General features: G+C 38.3%; 4 protein-coding genes and 1 long non-coding RNA gene across 6 annotated transcripts; 2 read left to right on the top strand and 3 right to left on the bottom strand.

The window, feature by feature from the left end:
* Positions 1 to 283: 283 nt before the first annotated feature.
* Positions 284 to 3967, bottom strand: LOC111261283 (dynein light chain roadblock-type 1). Its single transcript, XM_022834636.2, has 3 exons — positions 3443 to 3967; positions 1716 to 1869; positions 284 to 1251 (listed from the first exon to the last, which is right to left on the bottom strand). Exons 1-3 carry the CDS (start codon positions 3498 to 3500, stop codon positions 1167 to 1169), a joined length of 297 nt encoding a protein of 98 aa, XP_022690371.1. The 5' UTR covers positions 3501 to 3967; the 3' UTR covers positions 284 to 1166.
* A 690-nt stretch (positions 3968 to 4657) lies between these two features.
* Polr2L (DNA-directed RNA polymerases I, II, and III subunit Rpb10) lies at positions 4658 to 5628 on the bottom strand. Its single transcript, XM_086968632.1, has 2 exons — positions 5360 to 5628; positions 4658 to 4890 (listed from the first exon to the last, which is right to left on the bottom strand). The coding sequence occupies exons 1-2, from the start codon at positions 5482 to 5484 to the stop codon at positions 4812 to 4814; spliced, it is 204 nt and encodes a 67-aa protein (XP_086824758.1). The 5' UTR covers positions 5485 to 5628; the 3' UTR covers positions 4658 to 4811.
* A 118-nt stretch (positions 5629 to 5746) lies between these two features.
* On the top strand, positions 5747 to 7429 carry Dad1 (dolichyl-diphosphooligosaccharide--protein glycosyltransferase subunit). Its single transcript, XM_022834649.2, has 2 exons — positions 5747 to 6190; positions 7056 to 7429. The coding sequence occupies exons 1-2, from the start codon at positions 5959 to 5961 to the stop codon at positions 7184 to 7186; spliced, it is 363 nt and encodes a 120-aa protein (XP_022690384.1). The 5' UTR covers positions 5747 to 5958; the 3' UTR covers positions 7187 to 7429.
* A 3388-nt stretch (positions 7430 to 10817) lies between these two features.
* l(2)k09913 (transmembrane protein 53-like lethal (2) k09913) lies at positions 10818 to 20305 on the bottom strand. Of its 2 annotated transcripts, XM_022834647.2 has the most exons (9): positions 20185 to 20305; positions 19827 to 19971; positions 17447 to 17945; positions 15327 to 15444; positions 14265 to 14523; positions 13949 to 14167; positions 13372 to 13493; positions 11999 to 12134; positions 10818 to 11818 (listed from the first exon to the last, which is right to left on the bottom strand). In XM_022834647.2, the coding sequence occupies exons 3-9, from the start codon at positions 17589 to 17591 to the stop codon at positions 11768 to 11770; spliced, it is 1050 nt and encodes a 349-aa protein (XP_022690382.1). In that variant the 5' UTR covers positions 17592 to 17945; positions 19827 to 19971; positions 20185 to 20305; the 3' UTR covers positions 10818 to 11767. The 2 variants fall into 2 exon arrangements, with proteins under 2 accessions (XP_022690382.1, XP_022690383.1); XM_022834648.2 differs by lacking the exons at positions 19827 to 19971; positions 20185 to 20305 and adding an exon at positions 18762 to 18895.
* On the top strand, positions 19017 to 23679 carry LOC147753357 (uncharacterized). Its single transcript, XR_015311441.1, has 3 exons — positions 19017 to 19129; positions 21084 to 21234; positions 22438 to 23679. It is a non-coding gene; the product is annotated as an uncharacterized LOC147753357 (long non-coding RNA).
* Positions 23680 to 23728: the final 49 nt, after the last annotated feature.

The raw sequence follows: 23728 nt of genomic DNA, 5'->3' as shown, positions 1-23728 counted from the left end.
AAGACCGAGATTTAGTGATATACAAAAGCTATGTAAGCTAAGAAATACGAGCAAGATGGTGTTACATTATGTTAGTTGAAATCTAACATCGAGTCTGTAAAATCTGGTCTACGGAACCAACCTACTGTTGATAAAAGTACTTCATAATTTCCCTATCGTTTAAAAGATTTGAGCCCAACCATTACTAAAGAACGAGTACACGGATAACGCCTGATAACGTCTTTGGAATACTAAAAGTTGACAAATGTCAAGCGATTAATTCTAAATGCAGTGCACGTTAGCGTAAACACATTAGCATAATATGAAAATAAATTTATTACCAAACAGCATCGTTATTATTTTTTCCAATAAATCACAGATTTCATCGAGGTATCTGCAAGCAGGATTTTATTATATATATATTACCATTGCGTGTCATGAAATTCTTCTGGTTGGCGTATTTTTGGCGGTAACGAAAAACCTCTCATGCCGACACTTCTGTTCAGTTTGTATATACTTTTGCATAAGAAAGTCTAAGTCGTCATATTCATTTCTATAGTACCACCTGAGATATCTGGGTTATACGCGATCGCTGCGTCACATTTTGCTGCACAATCTTTAGATATAAAGAATGTCGATCTCACAGCTGCAGACTTAGCATCTTCATAGATATCTATCGGTGTGCCTCACAGTCCTATTTAATCAATTCGTTTTCTCTATTTAGCGCCCCACATACGTAAATGGAATTGCATCTATAATAACACTCATTCGAACCAATGCACGCAATAATTAATAAAAGAATAAATAATAAAGTACGTTACACGGGGTCATCAAACATTTTCTACGCAGTTGCAAAATATACAGGAATGTTTAGTGACCACAATCCTGTCCCCAAGGACACAGTTAACTGTTGATCCGGGAAAATGTTCATGTCCTTCTGTCATTGAATCAAAATTATGATATGTTGAATTACATTAGTCTGCTGAAATTGGGTAATAATGGCACTAGAAAGTTAGTAGGATATCCTGGGATATTGCAATTGTAATTAAATCCTGCTGTAGGAAACATTACGAACTGAAATTTCATTTCATTATTGTTTTGATAGATAACAACCCAGACGCAAACTTGCTTTCAATCTATTTTTTATCGTCATTTTTATAATTAGGGCATAATTGGTCGTGACGGCGCTATTCTGTTCCTATATTTTGTACGACGATCAGCATATAATTTTTATCCGGTGCTATCATAAGCTCATGTCGTTTTGTTCGTAATCTGTAAAAAAAGTGAAGATCTATATTGTTATAACTTCAACAACGTGTATTCCCTCTTAGTTTATTTCTTATATTATTTAAGTATCTAAATAATATAATAAACAATAACAATCGCAATATCTAAAGATAGATATTGCGATTGTTCAATGTGGTTAATGATTCATTACTAATACCCTTTATGAGTTATTTTTTTCAGAGACCACAATTACTTCTAAATAAATCTCTAATAATCTTATATTTCACCTATCAATCCAAAATTCCATTAGATTACTTATTAACATTTTTACAATAAAATTGATATATTCATTATGTTTCACTTGATAATAGTTCACTTTATTATTATTATTATTATTATTTTTGAGCAAAAGCACTGCTTATTGCTTAAAAGCCGTTAGTAAAGTTCGCTAGTCTGCATTAATAAAACTGGTTAATAATCAAAGCAAAAATGTTTTTTTTCTCACCCACCTGAGAAACGTGAGATCGTTCGCAGCGTCGAGCTCGCGAACCGCCGCCTTCGCTGAATCCGCAAGGCCGGATATAACTGTCGCATAACGAGTAGTCGTTGGAGCATCCAACGTCGAGTGAATGGGGTTGCCTTCGTGTGTAGTCACAATAACCCCTGCAAATATCGTCAACGGATTACATGTTGTTAGTACAAGAATTGCCCATAGACACTGCATACTATTGCCATAATCCTTGACACAATAAACACAGATATAATCATGGTACACAAGACTTGCCATCTCAACAATTATTTATCATCAAAAATACAATGTCAATTAAAGGCCATTGTAAATGTGATGAAACTACATCATAGAGTAAGTATAATTGGTTTAAATTTTTGTGTAACAAAGGTTTCCGTGACGGTTGCCTGATAACAGTTCGCCTTCAAATCTTAAAGGCATACATAAGGAAGTGTAGTTAAGTAAATTAAATTGGTTTTGTGTAAGAGTCAAAACTTTACAAAGCAAATCTTTTACTGCAGTACCGGATCTGAAATTTAAAGTATTTGCTTAATTAAGGAACTATTAAAACAGTAATCTTTATTCCAAAAAATAACGTCGTAGTACCCATAATTCTACGAGGAATAGAAGACTTAGGTGGCTCGAATTTTACGCCACTAGTACCTAACACCTATTAAGTTAAAGAATAGTTCAATTAGCAAGAACTGAATTGTTACGAATTCTAGCGGCAGGTCACGCATTCAATCAGTTCACTTCGTAGCTATAGAACCCGTAAGGGTGTTATCTTTAAACCGTGTATTTGTCAAACGCCTCCGATATTTGCTCCGCCATAATTGATCAAACAACCTTCATCGTTATGGTTTTCTCATTTTATTTACATGAAATGCTTCATATTAGCCCTATAATTAGCTCAAAAACAACCTACGTACGGCAATACTACACTGGGCCGCGTTCCTCAAATTATATAACCACACAACCCTAAACGAGTTCATAATAGAGAATGCAGTTGTCATATTGCTACTAAAATGTCCAACAGGTGCATAGGTCAATAGTTCAAGTATTACTAAGTTAGCATATCAACTTGGTACAGCTTGTACGGCACAAGTACAATTAATTACAAATTACGTAATAATGAGTTATAGAATAATATTAATTTATTACAGTAAGTATTACTAAGCTCTCTTTCCTGCGCAACATTCAAATCCACTGGAATAGGTAATAAGAAACGAGAATATTCTAGCGGATGTTACAACAGGCAGCAAAACGGTGCGCACTCGCGGTATTATCTTCATAATTTTAAATTGCAAACTCAACATTAAAAAGAGCTATGTGTCAGTGTTTGATGTGAAAAAAGCTGACGAATAATTGCTTTCAAGTGTGCTACATACACACGCATGACTATTAGTATAGTAAAGTGGTGCGGATTGACAAATTAACTTTTAACAAAAACGCCTCCAATTCCCTGAGAGATTCTTTTGCACAGTAATTCCAACAGCCACATACAACATGATTTTATTATATGTACATAGTTCGTTTACAATATTTCAATATTTTCCACTTAAAGTGGAACTACTTGAAAAAGGAAACAGCCAGAACCATAAACAACCAATTTAATCTGTTTCCAAGATCGTCCATTATCTAAACTCTGACATTTTGATTATTAATGTCTTAGAAATATTGATAGTTAGTTTTACATTATCGTTTCGAAGCAGAATATTATATATTTACCGGCTACGCCCTTCTGAGCTTGAATTCGCTTGACAGTCTCTTCAATTTCAGTGGCCATCGTGAACGAACACGTCTGCGTCGCTGACTGAACGAACAGCCAATTGAGGTATTGTTAGCGCCTAACGAAACTCGTTAGCTTTTCTAATTTGTACACTGTTTGGGAAGATTGTCAGGCTGCGTCTAAACACAATGGTCAAGTTGACACTTCCTCGGGCTATCAGCAACTCACAGCATACGAATTATAACGGCCCTACCTTCCAAGTGACACGAACGTGTGACTGTTGAGCTATAACTTCGGTACCCGTTTAATGATACAGTCGAACCCATATACTGTATTCAGATCCATACAACCACTATTTTTAGCACTCCCGTTAGTTACCAACCGCTCAGCCTGCGCTCCATCGAACACTTCGTTTGTCAGGATCAGGCACATACACTGGCTGCTGCTGTACACTGATCGAAAGCCGAGAGCAGATAGGAGCCACCCAGTACTAAGGCACAGTAATCAGCAGAACGATTGCTTCTGGTGTTGTCGTCAGCGGAGCAGACATCATCATCGCCGCATTGACTACGGCGATGGCAAAGTCTGATAAGCGCGGGATAATTCGACACTATGTAAGGCAACGAAAGTACTACGTTGATTACATGGCGGTAGATGTACAATAAGTATCCGTAAACACGTGAATTTAATAGAGAGATTTAAGTTATTAATAAATATAATAGAAAATTTAGATATTGTTATATTTTTTTGTAATTTTTTTAAAGAACTGAACGAGGGTGTTCGCTTATAGTGGAATGAAACATAACAAAAGTTAAGCACTTCAGTGAGTTATTAAAAGAAGTGCGTATAAAGGCCCAAAAATACCAATTTCTCATAAGCGAAAATCTCATGTATATATATATATATATGCTGCGCAGTGAACCAACAACGAATTGTATACTTGAATATTTAGATGACCTCATTCATTTAGGCGACTTTATTCCATTTCTGTGCGCATACAAAGGGATATCCTCCAGCAATATGGATGCGATTCTTGCACAATGGCACGATTTGTCTGACACCTTCCCACTTCAAAACTACTTCTTTTACGAAGCTATTTCGCCAACGCGCATTATGCTGGTTTGGGGTATAAAAATATCGATGCTAATTTGAAGAAGAATAGACAGTTCTGCAATTCCACTTCTAATACCTACAAAATCAACACCATCGCTGCATAATGTTCAATTACTGAACTGTTGCAGTGTTTATTTACAAATGGAAATTGATAACATGATGAATTAGTGTCGCCAAAGTTTTGGTAGATGTGCTATACTACGGTAGAATTTAAACCCGTCTCCTTCAACAAAAAAAAGGCAAACTTTATCCAAGCTACTTCTCGAGAGGAGCGTAATTGAGAAGTTTCTCAATCATGTCGACGTGACCCAAAAGCATACGGCGGCAACAATACCTGAAATTAAAAAGCAACATTCATACATGAAATGTTAGATAATTCAATCTTTGAGCGTACTATTGTTCCAGCAGATTTGTTTCACGCAATTAACGGCAATGCAAGGATAAATAGCTTAATATTGTACTTGTAATCACAATTCGTTTTCCGTTTTTTTAAACAGGCATGAATGAAACGTTTAGACGTTTTACGTTCTCGTTATACCTATAGCAAAAGATTAGTACATGAAAATTACGTTTTAAATTGTGGTAACTGAGAATACATCTATGAGACGTAATTGCTTTGTTTCGGATAAGTGCCATGATCTCAAAATGGGAGCCAACTAACCATCTATGCACATTATGAGGGCACTTGAGTAATGAGTTTTTCATTTACGAAGTTCAAGATTATCACATAAATAAATTTATACGTTATAAGCAGCGCATATCCCTGGTATAATAAGTTAATAATGCTAACTTTCATCACGTACCTTTTCAAACCTAGAGCGTCCATGGCATCTCCTTCGGTATATTCGGCTTGGAGAAGACCTAAATAGGCCTCCCATTTGTTTCCGATAATCTTGCCACACGTGAAGCATCTAACCGGGATAATCATTTTCGCTTACCAAATCTTCTCACTACGATTCAGCGAAACCTGTGTTAGATAGTGGATGATGCACACACCGAACTGCACCGGCTACGTTCGAAAGAGTTTACTCGGCTTCTTTCTCCTTAAAGCAAAGAAAAACAATCACTTCGTTCACAGTAAAACGTGATACGACACGAGTTCCATGAAATAAGGCTTAAGTGTCGGAAAGTTGCTCGGAACAGCTAGGCCACGTCAGTATAGTAATGCTAAGCCAAAACAGCCGACTAGTAATGTTCTGTTGCTCATGTTAGCTATTGACAAACTGTTCAACCGATTAGCTAGTAGGGTTCGTTGCGCGGTAGATGGTGTGGCATAGTTTTCGCATCCTTACGACTTCCTGTGAGTTCTAACAGAGAGTGATATCGTCGGTGTATTTGTAAGATCGTTGTAATAAGTGACGTTCCATTACGAGCGTAATAACGTTCAACGACAAACCGCAAAATGACACAGGGTGGAGCAGCTAAGAGCACAAACCTTATCGAGGTTTTGGGCCGTTTCTTCAATGAGTATAAGACGAGCACGTCGCGTCGACTCAAACTCATTGACGCCTATCTTTGCTACGTGTTCCTGACCGGCGTCGTGCAGTTCGCCTACTGCTGCCTGGTTGGCACGTTCCCGTTCAACTCATTCCTGTCCGGCTTCATCAGCTGTGTTGCCTCATTTGTGCTCGGAGGTACGTACCAAAAAAAATATATGTATATATATACATATATAAGAACTGAAAAATTCTAAAGGAACTGTCTCATAAATACATTTTTTTGTGTTACACAATAATATGTAGGTGCAGTATTGTGTTAGTGAATGATGCGCCTAGAAACAGGTATCTTTATCGTCTTTAGAGGCAATGGGAGCATGATGCTTAAAATGTGTTATTTTGACAAGAGAGAATACAATGTGAGGATAACCAGGGCCGCGAAAATAAATCACAAAAATGTTTAAGTAATTGAATTTTTTTTGTTTCGATTGTTTTACTTTTGTATAGCATTGTATAACATTTTATTGTAGCTTTTATTTGTTTGTTTTAATTATTATAATTGAATTGATCTTTATAGCAAATTTTATACTTTGTAAGTTTGTTTGTTTAAATCTAACCAATGCCATAAGTCGCATACTTTTTTGCTAAAATATTTCACAAGTGGCATTGGTAACGGAACATACTTTACTTTAGCCTATTTGCATCCTAGCCTACGCAAAAAATTATTTTTTTCAAACCTTTATTCGAAACTTATGAACGGTTAGCAGATAGATGTTACATTTAATACATGTGTAAATATGTATCCAGCGTATTTTATCGACTTTATTTAAAAAATACGCTGCTGCATACTGCGTTTAAGATCGATATCTTCGAAAGGTCGATACATTTTCTAACTAAAACTCAACATAATAAGATATATATCTCAAAAATAATTCAGGAAATAATTATATTAATAAGATCGATCACACACATGAGTATGGCCGAGTTAATTTTTCTTCTTTCTAAATACGTTATAGTTTTCGTAATAAGTTTCGAATGTCAAGGATTGTCTTTTTGTTTTCAGTGTGTCTTCGGCTGCAGTCGAACCCAGCAAACAAGAATGAGTTTTTAGGTCTATCGACACAACGCGCGTTTGGCGATTTTATTTTTGCCCACGTTGTCCTGCATCTAGTCGTCATGAACTTCATTGGTTAAGTAACCAACCAAATGTTTGATCCTGTGGACTATCCTCTTTTCTACGATTTTTCACTGAAATACACCATGATCTGCTGGGGGATTACTGAGTAGCATTTTTCAGCATCTCCCATATTTTCTTATCTTCACGTAATCCCAAAGTGTAATTATAAAAATAATTGTACATGAACATGAATGGTATGCTATAGATATATTAATAAAGTGAAAAAGGAAGCTATGAATAGAAAGCAACGTGAAAGAAAAGCATGTCAGTTTTCTTTTTAATAGTTATATTACTTACTGGTGTTCTTTGAGTTTTAATCGCCTGCGACGGCCGTGGAAGCTTGTGAGACATCGGTTTTTGAAAAAGGACTAGGCTCTAGGTTGTCATTACTTTATTTTGCGATAGACAGTATAGTACTTATTTCGACTATAACCCCAAGTATATACTAGTCTATGTCAACGCATGAAGCGCCTGTTGAGAGCTTAGTGCTACCTGTAAAAACAATTTCATCTTTCACCATTACAAGAAACCAGTTTTTAAGTTTTATACGCACACTGGTAAGTTGCTTTTATGGCGCGAAGATAAGTATTGTGAATGGAGAGTTTGGATTCATAGTAATAATTGGCAAAACACAGTCAGCCGTTTTTCGCATTGACGTTGCGAACTATGAGAATCAGAAACGAGGCACGAGAACATAATTTCTCGTCAAGATTTAAACGCGCGTATAAATATTAGATTTTCTCAGATTAGACGAAAATCTGGCATCTTCATCATTCGATAGATCTTTTCGCTTTAAATAACTACTACTCTCACACGTTTTTTTTTTTAAATTCAGTTAATCTTAGAGTATTTTTAGTATTTTAGCTGGTGTTTGCCCATAAAAAGGCACACTCACCGTAAAATTTCGACCAAAACTGCGTTTGACAAATCTTCTCAGACGCAAGCAATTGCAATACGCATTAAAAATGTTTACCTGTGTTACATATTTTAAATTAATAATTTAGTAAAAAATGTCAGTTTACCCTGTGGAACCATCAGCACGCTGATTAAAAAAAGGTATGTGTATTTTGGGTATTTTCGAGCCCTGTTGATAATTTATATGAAATCTTTACTACTTGCAATATGAATAATGGTAAATAAGTTCATCATAAAAAAAATATTCCCTTCAGCGAGAAAAGCAGCTACAGCAGAATTTTCACGGTAAATAGTTTTCAGATAATTATTTCTTTCAAGTTACCAAAAAAGCCTCCATTTTTTCAAAAATGTACACTGAACAAATGTAAAATGTATTAAACTTATTGGCAATCATAACTACCGTAGTCTCAACTACATTCATATTATATTTTTTAATAATAACATCTTTATTATCACTACAATACTTGTGTGTTGGGAAACCTATAACAATTTATATATTTTATAAAAATGTTATCATTGGTGGACCATTTATCTCGACTTGGAATATTGTATACTTGGCCAGAAGTGGTCTTCTAGATACATGTGTTGAATAATAATAACTATGATGAGAACATCTTGCTGTTGCTCTATTCAGTGATGAAGTCGCTCGGCTCTATATAGGTCAGCCCTTCAGAACTTCTGGAGTTGTCGGTTTGAGCCATAAGAGTTACACTTAAGTGATACTTAGTTTTCTTAAATCATGAGGTCATGTCTATTTCACAGCCACTTTATAGCACTACACAAAAGTTTTAGAGAAAAGAGAGAAAAAAGCAGACTAAAAATAATAAGTTCCTGTTAATGATATGTTGTCAAAGATTACAGCAGTGCATCACCAATTTCGCGCATGTACAAGTGCCAACTAAAAACGAAACACGAAGAAAATCTTAAATTCAATTAAGTTTTTTACGAACTACAAAACGGAAGCAAATTATTCCTTTTCGGGAGCTGCCAAAAGGTCGTTGTAGTTTCACGTGTCTATCAAACTGCCTTGTCTATCTTTTGAGATTATCAAAAAAAAGCACGTTTATGTTTCGTTCGTAAGACTTCACTCATATCCGACAGTTACGCGAGTCAACTCAAGTTAAGCAACTCTAGTAGCGTTTGAAGTAAGGCTTAAGAGGATATGTTTAATGTGTTTTACTACATAAACATGTTCTAGATACAAGCGCCCTATAGAAAGATTATTTACTATAGGAAAATGCCATTGAGTGTGAAAATCGGTCTACTTAAAAGATATGACTTTCACATGGGCGTTGTTGAAGGGTGTTTTCAAAAAGGTATAAATATATCCTGCTAGAGGGCTAAGGTTGTGAATATGATAGTAGTAGGAAGGTCAAGCACAGACCTTCTTGACCTTTTTTATTATCATATTATTATTGTTGGTTCTTTATTTTGCTATTGAAGTTTGTATAAGACTTCACATCGAGTTTTTCTCCTCTCATCTTTTTTACAGATATCAATATTTTTTTATTATTAGAATTTTCTAATTTTGCATTATTTTATTATTGTATGGATTGGGCTAGTATCAATCGTCTTTCTAGACCCAATTTGCCTAGAACTTATGATTACAACACACCATTCAAGATTAAATACCTTTGGGTTTCATACGGAAACCAGGAACGTTGCTCTTTTGTCATGATTATAGGAATTTCTACACGAGCGCTTCTCTCGATCACGAGCGCTTCATTGCTAATATGATCCCTTAAGCCAAATTTTTCTTATATTAAAATAGTGGTTCTAGATTTGTGGCCACCATGCCTGTTTTGGTACCAATTACGTAGAAATCTTCCTGCCTACTCCACACAATCATAATATTTTTTGCAGGAATAAACAAAATAATAAAAAAAATGAACATTATAGGCTTCATCCCTGAAGAATTTTATACTATACGTCTCAACTAACTGAATTAAATATTATTAATCCACTGCTTCATTTGATTTTATATTTAGGCATAATCTTAAAGGAATCTATTTGGTGACACCCACAATCCTCTTACTCTATTTAGATAATCTGCTTATCTAAAAAGCCATAGGCCTTACAAAAGTGGGAATAATATTAGCCCTATTTGCGTTAAGAAAGAATTGTATGCAACAATTTTAATTTACAGTTACTGCACAAATGGCTAGCTATGGGACAACCGAAAAATAACGCAAATTAACGTCAATATAAGCACAGGTTTAGTGCGTAGTACTCTAATATTGTCAAAAACTCAGAAATACCATATACGCTAGAAGAAACTATCCATCGGTAATGTTGATACAACGGGAGTAAATAGATTTCGCTTTTCTAAATGGAAAGCGTGAAGCGCAACGAAAGCAACGGAGCCACAGGTCTTGATAAGGATCTTATCGATTTAGAATCTGACGAGCATCGCTTTGACAGGACAAGGTTCACTAATATTTGTTACCTAGATGCGAGCTCATCAACGAAATTGCGAAGCCAACAATGTAGCCGGTATCGCCAAAAATTAGAAAGCAAAAAGTTTACGTTCAGTTTGCGATACGTTATTATCCTTACCATTTGATAAAAATACTCCTAAAAGGTTTGAAAAAACTTGGTTGCATGCTGGGGGTTAGCGATCAGAAACAGTACTTAACGACACATTAGGGCGTACAACTTAAAAGACAAGACCCGATGACTTACGACTCACTTATTTAGAAGGTGGACACTCGGGGCCAAATAATTAGGTGATCATTATTTTCATATATTGCCACTAGCGATCATTTTTATTTCGTTACATTTTGTATTTAAATGTGTTGCACCTCTGCTACACATTTTACATATGTTGCGTTCTGTTCCCTCCATCGAGTAATTAGTTCACTCGTATTAACTATATAGGTTTTACAAATTTGCAGGTTATACAAATGCATTGTTCGTGCTCTTCTCTAGGGTTTTCTCGTTTTATGCCTAAAAAGCGCTAGACGCCCTGTCCTGTCTAGGTTCCAATAGACACGTCTGTTGTCGTCGTTTAACAAGATATATTGTATACAGTCACTGGCGTCTATTTATAGGTAAACCTCGTACACTTTGGACCCTCCAACTATATACCAACACAGATTAAATCCTTATCAATATATATATATATATATATATATATATGTATGCGAATGCTACTCATTTGTTTGGTTGATGTGATTTTCTTTGTTCCACGTAGTATTTTTTCCAGTGCTTTGTCTCTGTTTTGTGTAGGAAAATACATATGTTGCATTGGGCATGTTTGCTATGAATTTTCGAAATGGGTATGGCTAACTGGTGCGTGTGCCCGACGACTGGGCCCATCCATCTGTATGTCCATTTGCAGACAATTACACGAGCGTAACGCACAATTACTTGTCACTTATTATATCCATATATCTACATTCTCATACATATATAAGCGTTAGTCATTTATTTCTTATGTCGTGAAAATTGTAGTATTAATAATAATAATGATAGTGTAATATTAAATTTATATATTTGACCTTACTTTCAAACTATGGTTGTTACATAAATCCCTGTGTTGAGTGAACTGCTTTTCCGAAAACGCCGCCCCGTAGCCTGAGTCTCCTTTCACATGGATACTAATTAACTTCGAGATGGGACTTCACTTTCAGGCCTTCGGCGCATTTTAGGGCGATGCTTCGAAAGGAACTTTGCCTCCTAATTTATGGCCGCATGCAATTAACTTGATTTTGTGCCGGGTGGATTGTCCGTGCCTGTACAGGGCCGTAAGTCTGCGCTGATTATGCAGTTTATACAGAATTATTTGCGTTTGTACGAAATATATTTGATCTTGAAACGGAGAAGGAGAACTGGGTAAGGCTTACAGTGAATTGCGGATATACGGTTTAACTCATCATATTTATCTAGAACAAAATCTGAACCTTCTACAGAACCTTATTCGCCTGAACCGACGTCTGCAGTGCACGGCCTTGTTGTCGGGCAATAATGTCGGCTTTAACGTAATCCCCCGACCACTCACCTCGGCCAGGCATCGTTTTGTTCATCAATGAGACAAGTTCGTCGGTGTACCTGAAATTAGCATGAAGAACGTCACGAAACGACGTCATAAATAAGCTCTCATCTTGAATATCTTGAATCGGAATTTTCGATAGTGTTATTATATATATGTTGATTATGTGTATTCCGGCTTCTAATGATAACTTGTATTTTGGAATATACGTCAGCGACTCTAATAGAAAATAAGCATCGAACTTATTGAGCGAACCTCAGAGAAAATATAGATCATAAAAACCCTATGTCATCACTCTAATAGCTCTTTTAGTCTTAGCCGTTTGATGCTGGCATAGCGAATAGACGTGGAGAAAAATAGCACTTGCAGCGGTTAAAAATGGCAAAACTTTAGATTGTGCATACCGTCATAATGTAAAAACGACATATATTTAGTTCTTTTTTATTTACGGGCAGCTTTCAAAAAGATTAACACCCAACCGGGTAGTATGGGACATCCCCTAACATTAAAAACGCGTATGCCTCGACCTTCAGTGGTTGAGGGGACAAAACTTCCGAACTACTTCCGCGTTGTCTTGAGACACCTAACTGAGCTCGATCGGTTCGCATCAGCACCAATCGAAATCATAATGCCAACCATGTTATTATTTTTAGTGCCAGTTCGTCAACGTTGGCCTCTTCCTCTCTCTAAAAAGCATCTTCACAATATCATCCCTTGCTAACTCCGCGACTAGGCAGCAATCTTGCACTTGCTGACGCAATCTGAACGCTACGGTAATATTCCTTATTGGTGAAAATTATTTTTAGCACTATCTTGTCACTGCGGAGGCAAATGACACGTGTCTCGTAATAGGCTATGAGTTCTTTGACTGTTTGCCCAACTTTTATAAAGCCAACGGTAAGATACCTACCTGCACGCGACAACTTCAGCTTACAAGAGCTCAATAAAGCTAACGTACCTTGAGAAAAACGAGCGACATACATATTAGCGAAGTCATTCAGTCACCTCACCCTCGTAGATAAGTGGTATGAATACGTGATCAGTTCGGTTTTGATTGATGCATACACTCACGAATCACATCATTGCATCGTCACTTTTTTAAAATTTGGAATAGACGCTATAATCCACGAATGACTTTTAAGTACATTGATTGTCATAAGTCGAAGAACTATAGTTGGTTGCGCATTCACTAGGAATAATAGAACATGACGGTCAAATTGGAACCTGACCGTATTTTTGAAAGCAATCGGCATTAGGCATATTAGTAGGAATAGGAGTTTAAATCAGAATAGATACCTGTCAGGATGTTTTCCGAGGTGCTGGACGTGTTTCGTGTCGCTAAAGGTGACCAGTTTCATGTCGACGCCAAGTGATTGCCAGACTTCTACAACTTCGCGGTCGATGCGCGGGTTACTCACCTATAACCACAGAAAAAAAAAAATACATATATATATATACAAAGAAGAACGAATTTTACATTCTGGCTTACCCTAGCGTTCAGAGGCATGCAGATTGTCCACGAAAAATCAGTTGTATTTACGTTGTCTCCGGCTAAAATAAATACTATGTTACAGACAGATGCTAACTTTAATAAATAATGTATTTCCCTATAGAAAAAAGTATATGACTAAGGGAGAAGCCACGCAAATACGTGGAATCTCCAACAAAAACTAAGGAATTTCTAAGCAAACCCTTCGGCGTTCCACATTAAGTTAGATACTTTTGATCTTTTTCAATTTGTTCTGTCCCACAAGAGGACTAGAAATGCTTCTGCAAGGTCGAAATTTTCGACTACGCGATAGTATAACATAGCTTTTTGCACCTGTAAAAATTATGTTAAGAGGGAATTTCGTTTGAGATTATTTCGACTTGCCTGATCGATCATGGAGTTGAAGTAGAGTCCAGGCACAAGGATCGGCTTCGTGCGGAAGGTATCCGATGAATTACGATAATGACGAGTAGCCCAAGGATACGCCAAAGTAAGATAGGCATACATACTCGCAGTTCCGATAAACCGGAGCGCCTTATTCCGTGTTAGGGCGCCCGGAATGCCGTATGCCATGCCTTTGAGTGAAACGCAGCTATCGTACACCTACAAGCAGTTGGAATTATTTGAATTTAACTACTATTGAGAATCGTACTTACTATTCCGATAATGGTAATAATAATGTAAGCAAAAACAAACCTACCTGCGCCTTTAAGATTTGCTCGACTCGCTCATACTTCTTGGGTTCCCTGTGTATTTTCAGCAGACATTCACCCCATTGATAACCGCCCATGCTGAATGCATGCAGCATCATGTTCTGATAACAACGGTTTTTCTCGGCGAGAAGGAAATCGAGCACTTCTTGAGCGATTTCTTGTGAGCCCTTTGGCGCTGCTGGCCTTATGAGCGCACGTGGGTGCGTCTGGACCCATAGTACGTCGAAGCCGTTGTCCAGATAGAATCTTTCGTAAGAGAGAAAAAAATCTTATCTCTCAGCACCTGTGCACCGTTGTGCTCGTGGTCGTTTCATTCGTGAGACGGAAAGCAAGAATAGAAACGGGTAAAGGCTTACGAATTTCAGGAAGTTTTTTCTATGTAAATAATGATATTTTTTCAGGCCTAGATTTGTTTCTTACCTGTAACAATAAGTTGTTGCAAGGAAAACAACTTTACGAGCGTTTGTGTCTCCGCAAGTTAATACTAACCGTGCCAAACAGGCACTTGAATGCGGTGAATTCGATCACTAAGAATAGTTCACACAATGAAAGAGAAGCTTGTGGGTGTCGCGTATTCTTTCTGTCTGATAGTAGACTTTGGAGCTAAATCCAAGTTAGAGACTTTCGGACGCAATGCATTTTACGGTGGCTCAGAATGCTTCAGTAAATAAAACATAGCAAAACGATAATAGTCCGACTCTTAGTTTGGGAAATATCTAAGAGTTCATAATCGTCCGAGACTAAATAATTGTAAGAGAATTGTTCTAAATTCACTGGAACGACTGCAAATTGTTTTTTTTTTTTTTAATTAAAACATCGCCCAACATTTTAACATCGTCATCAACGAATATGTTCTGCTTAAGGATGTACTGACATACTATACTGTAGCTAGCACAGTTAATACTATTTACGCCCGTCTGGGGTGGCAGCGAAAACCACGGCTCCCTATGTCCCTAATTTACGAACACAGATAAATGATTTGATATATCGTTGTAGTGTAGACATTTGGACAAGCAGGCAACGGGCTTAATCGAAAACGTCCAATTCACCTGAAGTAGTCCTCGAGATGGGCCCGTTTAGCGGCCAGCCAAACGAGTAACAGGGCTAGACGGGGATTGTCGCTTTTCTGAGCGCGCAACAGCTCCATGCTTTCGCTTAACTTTTCGCCTGGAAAATTTAAGGTTGAGGGCGTATCTGTAAGATATTAATTCCTGCTAATAGCTATCAGGTAATCATCTTTCTATGTCGAGAGGCCATTGATCAGTGCCGTTGGAATAAATGACATAGAAATGGAATAATTTTTAGAGCTATTCAATTAAACCTAGAAATGAGTTATACTCAGCAAAGCTAAATCCATTTACTCGCATGAATTACAAATGATTCTCGCGAATGTGCTTCTATTACATATCGCTTATACTATAAGCAAAGTCAAACTAATCAAAAAGGTACACTATTTTTACTAATTATATAATCGACACGGTGTCTTGGACGTTCAAACGTTGTAAGAGATTAGGGGCCGCTGTTTCGAATTCAGCTAGCATTAAATAAAAGTTTTGCCATTAGAACAGTTTTCTTTTCAAAAACGTTTGCATATATTAAATCGTGGTACCCTAAATTCAGGTCATTAACACCTCAAAAACGTCTCGAATTCCTAGCTTAATTTCCAGCTTTTATATGTTTGTATTTCTGTACGACGTAACACTCACATACAAATGCATTCCCTATGTTTCGAGTTTCACGCCCTGTATCGACGTAATGAAGTTTATCTATGTCCGAGTTCGAACCTAGACTATGACATGTCCCTATAGTTAGCAGGCAAAAACGTTACCCAGTTAGCTGTCACGGGGACAAACCCATTAGTGCAATTAGCTGGCGCCATCGGCGTTAAATGAGTTTATCGTGGAAAGCATCCTATGAAATTCATCCTGTACCACCTTCATTATGGTTATGAGATATAAAACGTTGAGTTGCGGTGGTAATATCCTATCCTTGGTATCTAGAGCCTGTTTCCCCGGCAACGCTTCATAGGCATACGTCGTCCTCTTCTCTCTTTAAACGGATTTGAAGGGTTTGTACCTGATATAATGTTCTACATAACGTCAACGTAACCCAAGATTTTATTTGATTTTTCTATGATTGTACCAACTGATTTGACAGTGGTTCAGCGCAGCTCGACCGTAAAGCAAAAGAACTAATAGCATAAATACCAATGGTGACGTTGCTGTCGTAAATGTCGTAATAATAGTCCCATTGTATCGACAGTGTTTTTGAAAATGATGCTTGATTGTTGAGTGCAATCGACTAACTGTGCAAAAATCAACATGAGGAAATATGTGAGGATAAAATTAATTAATCAATGTATGCGGAAAAGTACTAGTATTGTCGCTCGTTTGTGTTTTGTTGTCTCTTCCTTTGCTATTATAATTTTAGACATATAGAATACTATAAACTGGAAGCTTAATTTACAGAGGAGCTGTTATCATAAAATTGGATGTTCCATGACTGGCTGATATGATGTACTAAAATTCAAAACGTCTCTGTCCAGCATCTGTGTCTGAATGAATTGTTTATAATCTTGAATGACTCCAATTTGTTTGTTTAACGATCTTGCACGATCAGCGTACTTTATTCTTTTATGAAATCTATTAAATGCGACAAATTCCTAATGTTATACTAGTTATGTTAACTGTTATTTAACACTGTGTCCGAGAGCTTCACGCAGCCCTGCTAGGCATATCAGAAGGTTATCGATTTATCTCAAAAATAAACTTCATCTTTGACTAAAAGTTCTGATCTTATTATTGTCCTAGTGATAGTGAAAACGATCGAATATATAATTAGGTTGTTACATACTTACATAGGAGTATATTATTCGGCTGGCACCTTGCGTTGTCAATCGAAATATCCTTGAATACTATATTTCATTCGTATCGATTACAATTACAACGCGAAACTCTCTGAGTTTCAATTAGTACTTCTCTGTCAAGAGCGATAATGTATCTAATTTTTTTTCTTTTGCAGTTAATCAAAGTCGCAAGCAGCGCATCTCTGTCACACTTCTTTTTTAATGGCCAGCTTGTTAGAGCATTATGCTTTCGTGCGGCATGCGGAATCGACAACAATAATTATGATAATAATCAAGATAATCTTTAATCACTTATATACCAACCTGTGAGCAGGGGTCGTTCTCGTTGGTTATTACTGAGGGCCCTTTTCTGCAGCTGATGAAGCACGGCTACCTGAGCGCCGTGGTTTGAAGCCGTCATCTTCAGCATGGCAACTTGGCCGGAGGCCAACTTCATCACCAAAACCATATTCTTATTGGCGTTGTTATGTAATATATTGAGATTTAGAATAATTGATGCCTTCCTCAAATCACTCCACACGTTTTTTGCCCCTCGTTGTTGCTCTCACAGCAAATATTCCGGCCGGAAATTTTGGTGCGTAAGACACTGGCTGTATTCTCCGAAGCAACAAGCGCGTATACGTTAGTGGTTCCTAAATTTTTCTTCTTATACGAATAAGTAAGCTAAACACGTTTCCAACGCTGCAGCTTTTGGCGTAGTTTGGCTTTCTTTCTGATCCTGGTCGTAAGACGGCACAGCAGTTACGTACTGCTTCTGGGACAAACGATTCCAAATCGATACACTATACCGTGACGCGTTTAACTGCAATGACATTATTCAAGGTGCTTAGATATCGTGATAATAACGCCAGATTCTATTAGGTCTGCTTGCCTATTGGCCAGTGGTCTGTCTATGGTTTTTCCTACTGTCAGCAATTGGTTTCTTGCTCTGCATGAGGCACAACAAAGACAAACTCGAGGTCAGTTCCTGATGGGTGTTAGCTTTTTAAATAGATCGCCATTGCTGCCCTTTGACCATCTTGTTCAGCTAGACTCATTAGCTATTAGGTCGGGATTGATAGCTAAATAGCGCAAGGTAGAGTTAAACATCGCTTTGAAATCCCGACAACTTTCTTGCTCTTATCGATTCCGATTTATATATATGTATAAACAAATCACAAACTTTTACGTCAATCATTTTAGCACTATTCCCTATAAACTGTTGCCAACTAACTGAACTCGAGCTACGAATTGAATCCGTAGATCGTTGGTATGAGGAAACAGTGTATTTGCAAATACGTATAATCGATTCCTACAATTTGTTGCAAAATATCCAAAATATATTGATCGCTGTCTTGCAAGCCTACGCTCGTTGCAAAGGTGCCTCCAACGACAGATGGTCAACAAAACCAAGCAAGACGGGCTGACGAAAACTGTCCAGCAACGACAAACATGTGGGGTGAGGGGTTGTCCAAAAGGAAACTAGTTCGGACACCAACCCCTATCGGCTAGCAGGTTTCTGCTCACAGCGTTAATTGATTCGATCGTTAATGCTGTTGTTGTTGGTACCTCTGTTGCTCGAAAAACGAGCATTTACATTAACAACATGGCTAAAAACAATAAAAGCAGTTAAAAATACCTTGAACGAACTGTTGGTCGCAGCACAGGACGCCTGCTTTCTACTGTTCGTCTTTGTTGCACAGTTACATATTATAGAAACAGCATAAAAACTGAGAGAGCCGATACGACGGCATCCTTCTTTCCTGCGACTGCTGCCGATGTTGCGGTTGTTTTTACTTATTTTCCTGAAGGCAGAAGCGCTGCGAACGCTCCAGCCAGCAATAAAGTCAAGCGACAAGTCTGAAGAGGGGAACCAGGTTGACAAATACCGGCACGCGCGCTGTTTTCTACGACTATGAATGTGAACATGACGAAGAAATCTGCCGCAGCGCGATATTTGTGGGTGGTTTAGCCACAAGTGAACTTCACGCATGGAGTTGGCTAGAGGTATCAGTAATGTTTCAGGAGGATTTTTTCTATTTTATCTTATCTGTAATAGCTTAACCATGGAGCGAATACTGGAGGATATAGCTATGGAAACAGAATCGACAATCGACTGTACCTTTACAAACAAAAAAAAATCGATTACCTTACTTAATGGATTGACTATCAATTTTTTTGACCCATGGTGCATAATAGTTGTACCACTCTATGCGCGATACGAGGTTGTGCTATCATTCCGGCACTTGCGACATCAGAGTCTCTTAACTACTACCGCAACTGCCGCCGATACAGTAATTATAACACAGAAATAATAGAAACTATTCAGTTTGTACGAGGAATTCGTGCTCTTCGCTGCACCAACACAAACAGCATGCCAGTAAATTCACTTATATGTTAATATTATCCAATAGCAGAAACACAGACGAGCATCAGCATCCTATTGTTGCACGTCATATGGCTTGGTTATATAAATATTCCCTGGCCTTCTGCATTGCAAAGCAAAACCTAGAGTGTTTTAGAGCAAAATATAGCACATAAATGATAAGTCGATTTAAATACGCTCACGTACGTAGAACAAACTCCCGTTTTTCTACCCCACTGGTTAATCGTCAATCCTCTAGTGAAACCATTCTGCAAAAACTGTCAAAACTATTCGCTTCGGCAAGCGTATGCGAAACTAGAAATTTACCGCGTTCCTTACCTGGTGAACCACCGACGTTTTTCTCCGCACCGATACGCCACCGCCAACAACACAGATGGAAGCTTTATTTGAGCTATACTAATAGTAAACGATAACGTCCAGCTGATTTGCTTCCTGTTTCGATGTCACCGCCACAGCATCGTCACTGCAACAATTTTATAACATTTGTCTTCCGCTATGTTCCGAATAACGCTATCGACAAGCCTACACTTTCGATAGCTACACCGTAGCTTACTATTATTGTTTACTGATTCCCCCGAAAGCCATACTATTAAGTAACCAGTGCAATAGGCGACGTCCACCTGCTGTTTCGGTGGCAGCTGTAATGTTCAACTTACTCCTCTTGATAAAATTATACCTCTTGTTAGCTGCTGTAGTGCAGCTCCCACGTCGTGGTGCCGGTTTTGCCCTTCCGAGCGCGGCGATGCTGGTGGGTTTGTAATGGTGGGCGATTGCCTAGCTGCTCAATTGACCTCAGTCACGAAAAACCAACTGACTGGTGTTTCTCCGTCGCAGCGGGATCGTACGAGTCGCTGTTGTGACCTCTACGCAACAAATGCACTTTGCTTTTGCCCTTTGTCGTTCTAGTCACCTATACGCTCGCGTCCTGTCCCCTCCTTTTGGATTCACTAGTAGCAACAGCAGTAAGCGCTGTTGGAAAGAAAGAAACGCATACTCTCTAGCGGGAGACTTGTGTCTGTGCGTAAGTAACAAGCCTATTCACAGCCAGTCACCGGCGCGCGTCTGTCACTACGCCGGCTAAGTGACGGTGCCGTCGCCAAATGACAATATCTAATGAAGCTGTCGACCGTTCTCTCGTTTCTCTGTTGCCTACCTGCCTTCTTGCCCGTCGTTCTTTACCGGCCTTTGTTGGCAACCCGCTGATAAACGAGTAGCTCTGCCCGTTTGATTTGATGCGCCTCCTGGCGCAGCACACCAACACGCCAGTGGCGGCAGCAGCAGGAGTCTGCTTCCTCACTGCGACTGCACGGCATGGGTCGCCACACACACACCCAGACTATTAGATATCGACAGTCAACCTCACTGGCTCTACCATCTCGTAGTACGGAAACTAGGAGATAAAAAGCAACACACGACTAGACACATACAGACGACACTGTACGACAGTGTCTCCTGTCCTCAAATAGCGAATAGAGAAAGAGCTACTACAGTTGTGTATAAATCGATTACTAATCTATGGTAACGGCGCTTCTGCTGGTACCTTTGTGGGGTGGGCTTTCTCTTTCTATGGCCTAGGTTGATTCGTCGTCAACAGTTAGCCGTTACTAGCGATGCTGTGGGGAACTGAGGCTGGCGCAGAAGACACTACGCTGCGGCATGGGCGACTCGGTCGCCAGTGTGTGCAGGGATACGGCAGATCTGCCATCGGTCTGCTCGTTTGTTTATGGTGAGTCCACAAGAAGTGGGGTCCGATTTGCGGTAGCGCGGTAGAGAAACGAACGAGAACGTTTCAACAAATTCTAACCAACTCCTATAAGTAGAGAAATCCATATACTGACTGCCACTATTTAGCGTCATCTTGGCAGTCGGGTAAACGTCCGAGTTATCGAAAGACTCGCCTGATTATGCGAAGTGTTTCAGCAACCGCAAGATTAGATATGTTTATTACATATTTGGAGATTAGCTTTCTGGTAGCTTCGCGGTCTTAGCCCACTAGGACCGAGGAGCCAACCTGGACTGGAGGGGATCAGAGTTGCGCACTGTGAATGGAGGAAACTTAGCAAAAAAGGACACCCGAGAGGCTAAATTGAAGAAAGACTTTGGATTTAATAGAGAAATACATAACAACTGATGCTAAAGGCATAGCTAAAGAAAACAGCAGGCGTGGAATATTACAAATCGTTAATGCTTGAAAGCTATGATGACACCTACGGCGAGGATAGAGAGGCAAACGCTGTCGGCTACGAAGGTTGCTTGAATTCGATTTGGAAAACGGTCCAATAACTTGCCAATGACGCATTCCGAAACACCAGAGAAACAGAAAATAGCTTTACTTGTTATTTCTACAAGTAAAAGTTAGCTGAAAACAGGAAAAAAAGCGTAGCGCTGTTAAAATATCGAATTATAGGAAGTATATAATACGTCACAATGGTATATTAATATTACGCCCTACATAATACAAAAATCACACCGAATAGATCTTATGAGATTAGAGTATAATACGTATATATAAGTAATTATAAGTATCGATTAAATTTCCTCGCTGCTCGTCTGCATGAATAAGGGGTATCCCTTCTTGGGATGAACAATAGCATTTGGCTAAGCAAGAAACCTCTTTCAATTTCTGGTAAGGTAATATCAAAAGTTCAGTATCAAGTGATCGATGTATCATCGTATAGGCAACTGCATTTTTAGCGGATGAAAATCGTATCGTATCTACCGCAACCTTTAAATTTACAACCAGAAAAATATTGAAAGCAATTAGGACTGCTACTATATATGTGCATAGGTGTTGAACTCGGTGACGGAATACGAATTATTGAAAGCCGCCAGATATGTAATTTGTTGTCTCTACTTTCGTTTTGCTCTCACCAATCGAACGGTTTATACTTAGGAGACATCGGATTCATGTCAACCTTTTTTTTTATAGGTTTTAGCGCTGCTGAACACTGATATGCTGACATTACAACTGCTGAGTCATACAAGTCGAGCGGCAACAGTCACTCGCTTCCAATGCAGCTATTTAGCCAAGCAGATGCGTGCTTTTTAAGTAAATAATCAAGGATACATTGTTGTCTCGAACTAATAAGCAATAATGGAAATGCTTAATACCATATTTGCCTATTTAATAAAAACGCTTATATCTACAAAATATTGCTGAAGGATGCCTGCTACAGAATAAGTATTAGGTTAACTTGTTGAAACGCACGAATGCCAGTATAACCATCGTAAGTTAGTCGCCTTTTATGTTGAGATTTCTGTTAGGTTCCTGAAAACGTGTCCTGGTTTCTACGGCCTATATGCTTAAGTTTGTTAAGTCTATAAAAATTCATTCGGAAGTCTAAGAGCAGTAAATACCGAGCCACGAAAACTCGCTTCGGCCGACTTCTTTTTTATCGGCTTCTCAGAGGCATTTGTTAAGTTTGTAAAAACACTTACGACTAAACTGCTGTAAATTAACAACAGAAATTGTGTGCGCTCATATGGTAAAGCGGTCCTTTATGTACTTGTTTTAACGTGACAAAAAACAGCTTTACCTTCGCACCATCATATTATTAGTCGATGCTGTTTTACGTTATTTTTAGAAAAATGTGTACATCGGATATGTTTTTCGAGCAAATGGGCGAACTATGTATGCCACATAACGCTTCAGTAATGTACAGATACACAGGCAGTTTCAAAGTTAGAGGTACATTTTTCACTCACTGCTTTTAACGTGGGGTGTTCTAAGCTGCGAATAGTTCTCTAGATATTTCTGTAGACCTTTATTATGTCTATAACACCTGTTTTGGCCCTTGTTATGGTGATCACAAAGTCTATTACGTTGTCTACATTAACAAATCTGTAAAAAGAAATTAGCTGAATGACACTCCGGAATATCTTATAATCAGCGTGCACTGTTTTTACTTAGGCTTGACTGTATTGGTATGCTGCCAGTTACATGATCGGAGTCTTCCCAAACGCGACCTACGCGTCGATGATCATGATAATAGTCAGTCCTATTTTTTTACTGTAAGCCGTTTCTCTCTGTTTATTTCCATCAACGCAGCATTGCGTTTTCCCTTAATTAGTAGGTAGCATCACTTCCAGCAACTGCGGGTTACCCCACTAGAATTACAAATGTTCTCCGATAAAACCAAAATGATCGTAAGTTCAATTCTAGTCCCTTCAAAGTCCACTTTCTAGAATAAATTCGTAGCTACTATTTTTCTAAATAAAAG

Source organism: Varroa jacobsoni, unplaced genomic scaffold, assembly GCF_002532875.2.
Source record: "Varroa jacobsoni isolate VJ856 unplaced genomic scaffold, vjacob_1.0 scaffold_543, whole genome shotgun sequence".
Lineage (NCBI taxonomy): Eukaryota > Metazoa > Arthropoda > Arachnida > Mesostigmata > Varroidae > Varroa > Varroa jacobsoni.
The sequence above is the reverse complement of the archived record's forward strand: the minus strand, read 5'-3'. Positions and strand labels throughout refer to the sequence as shown.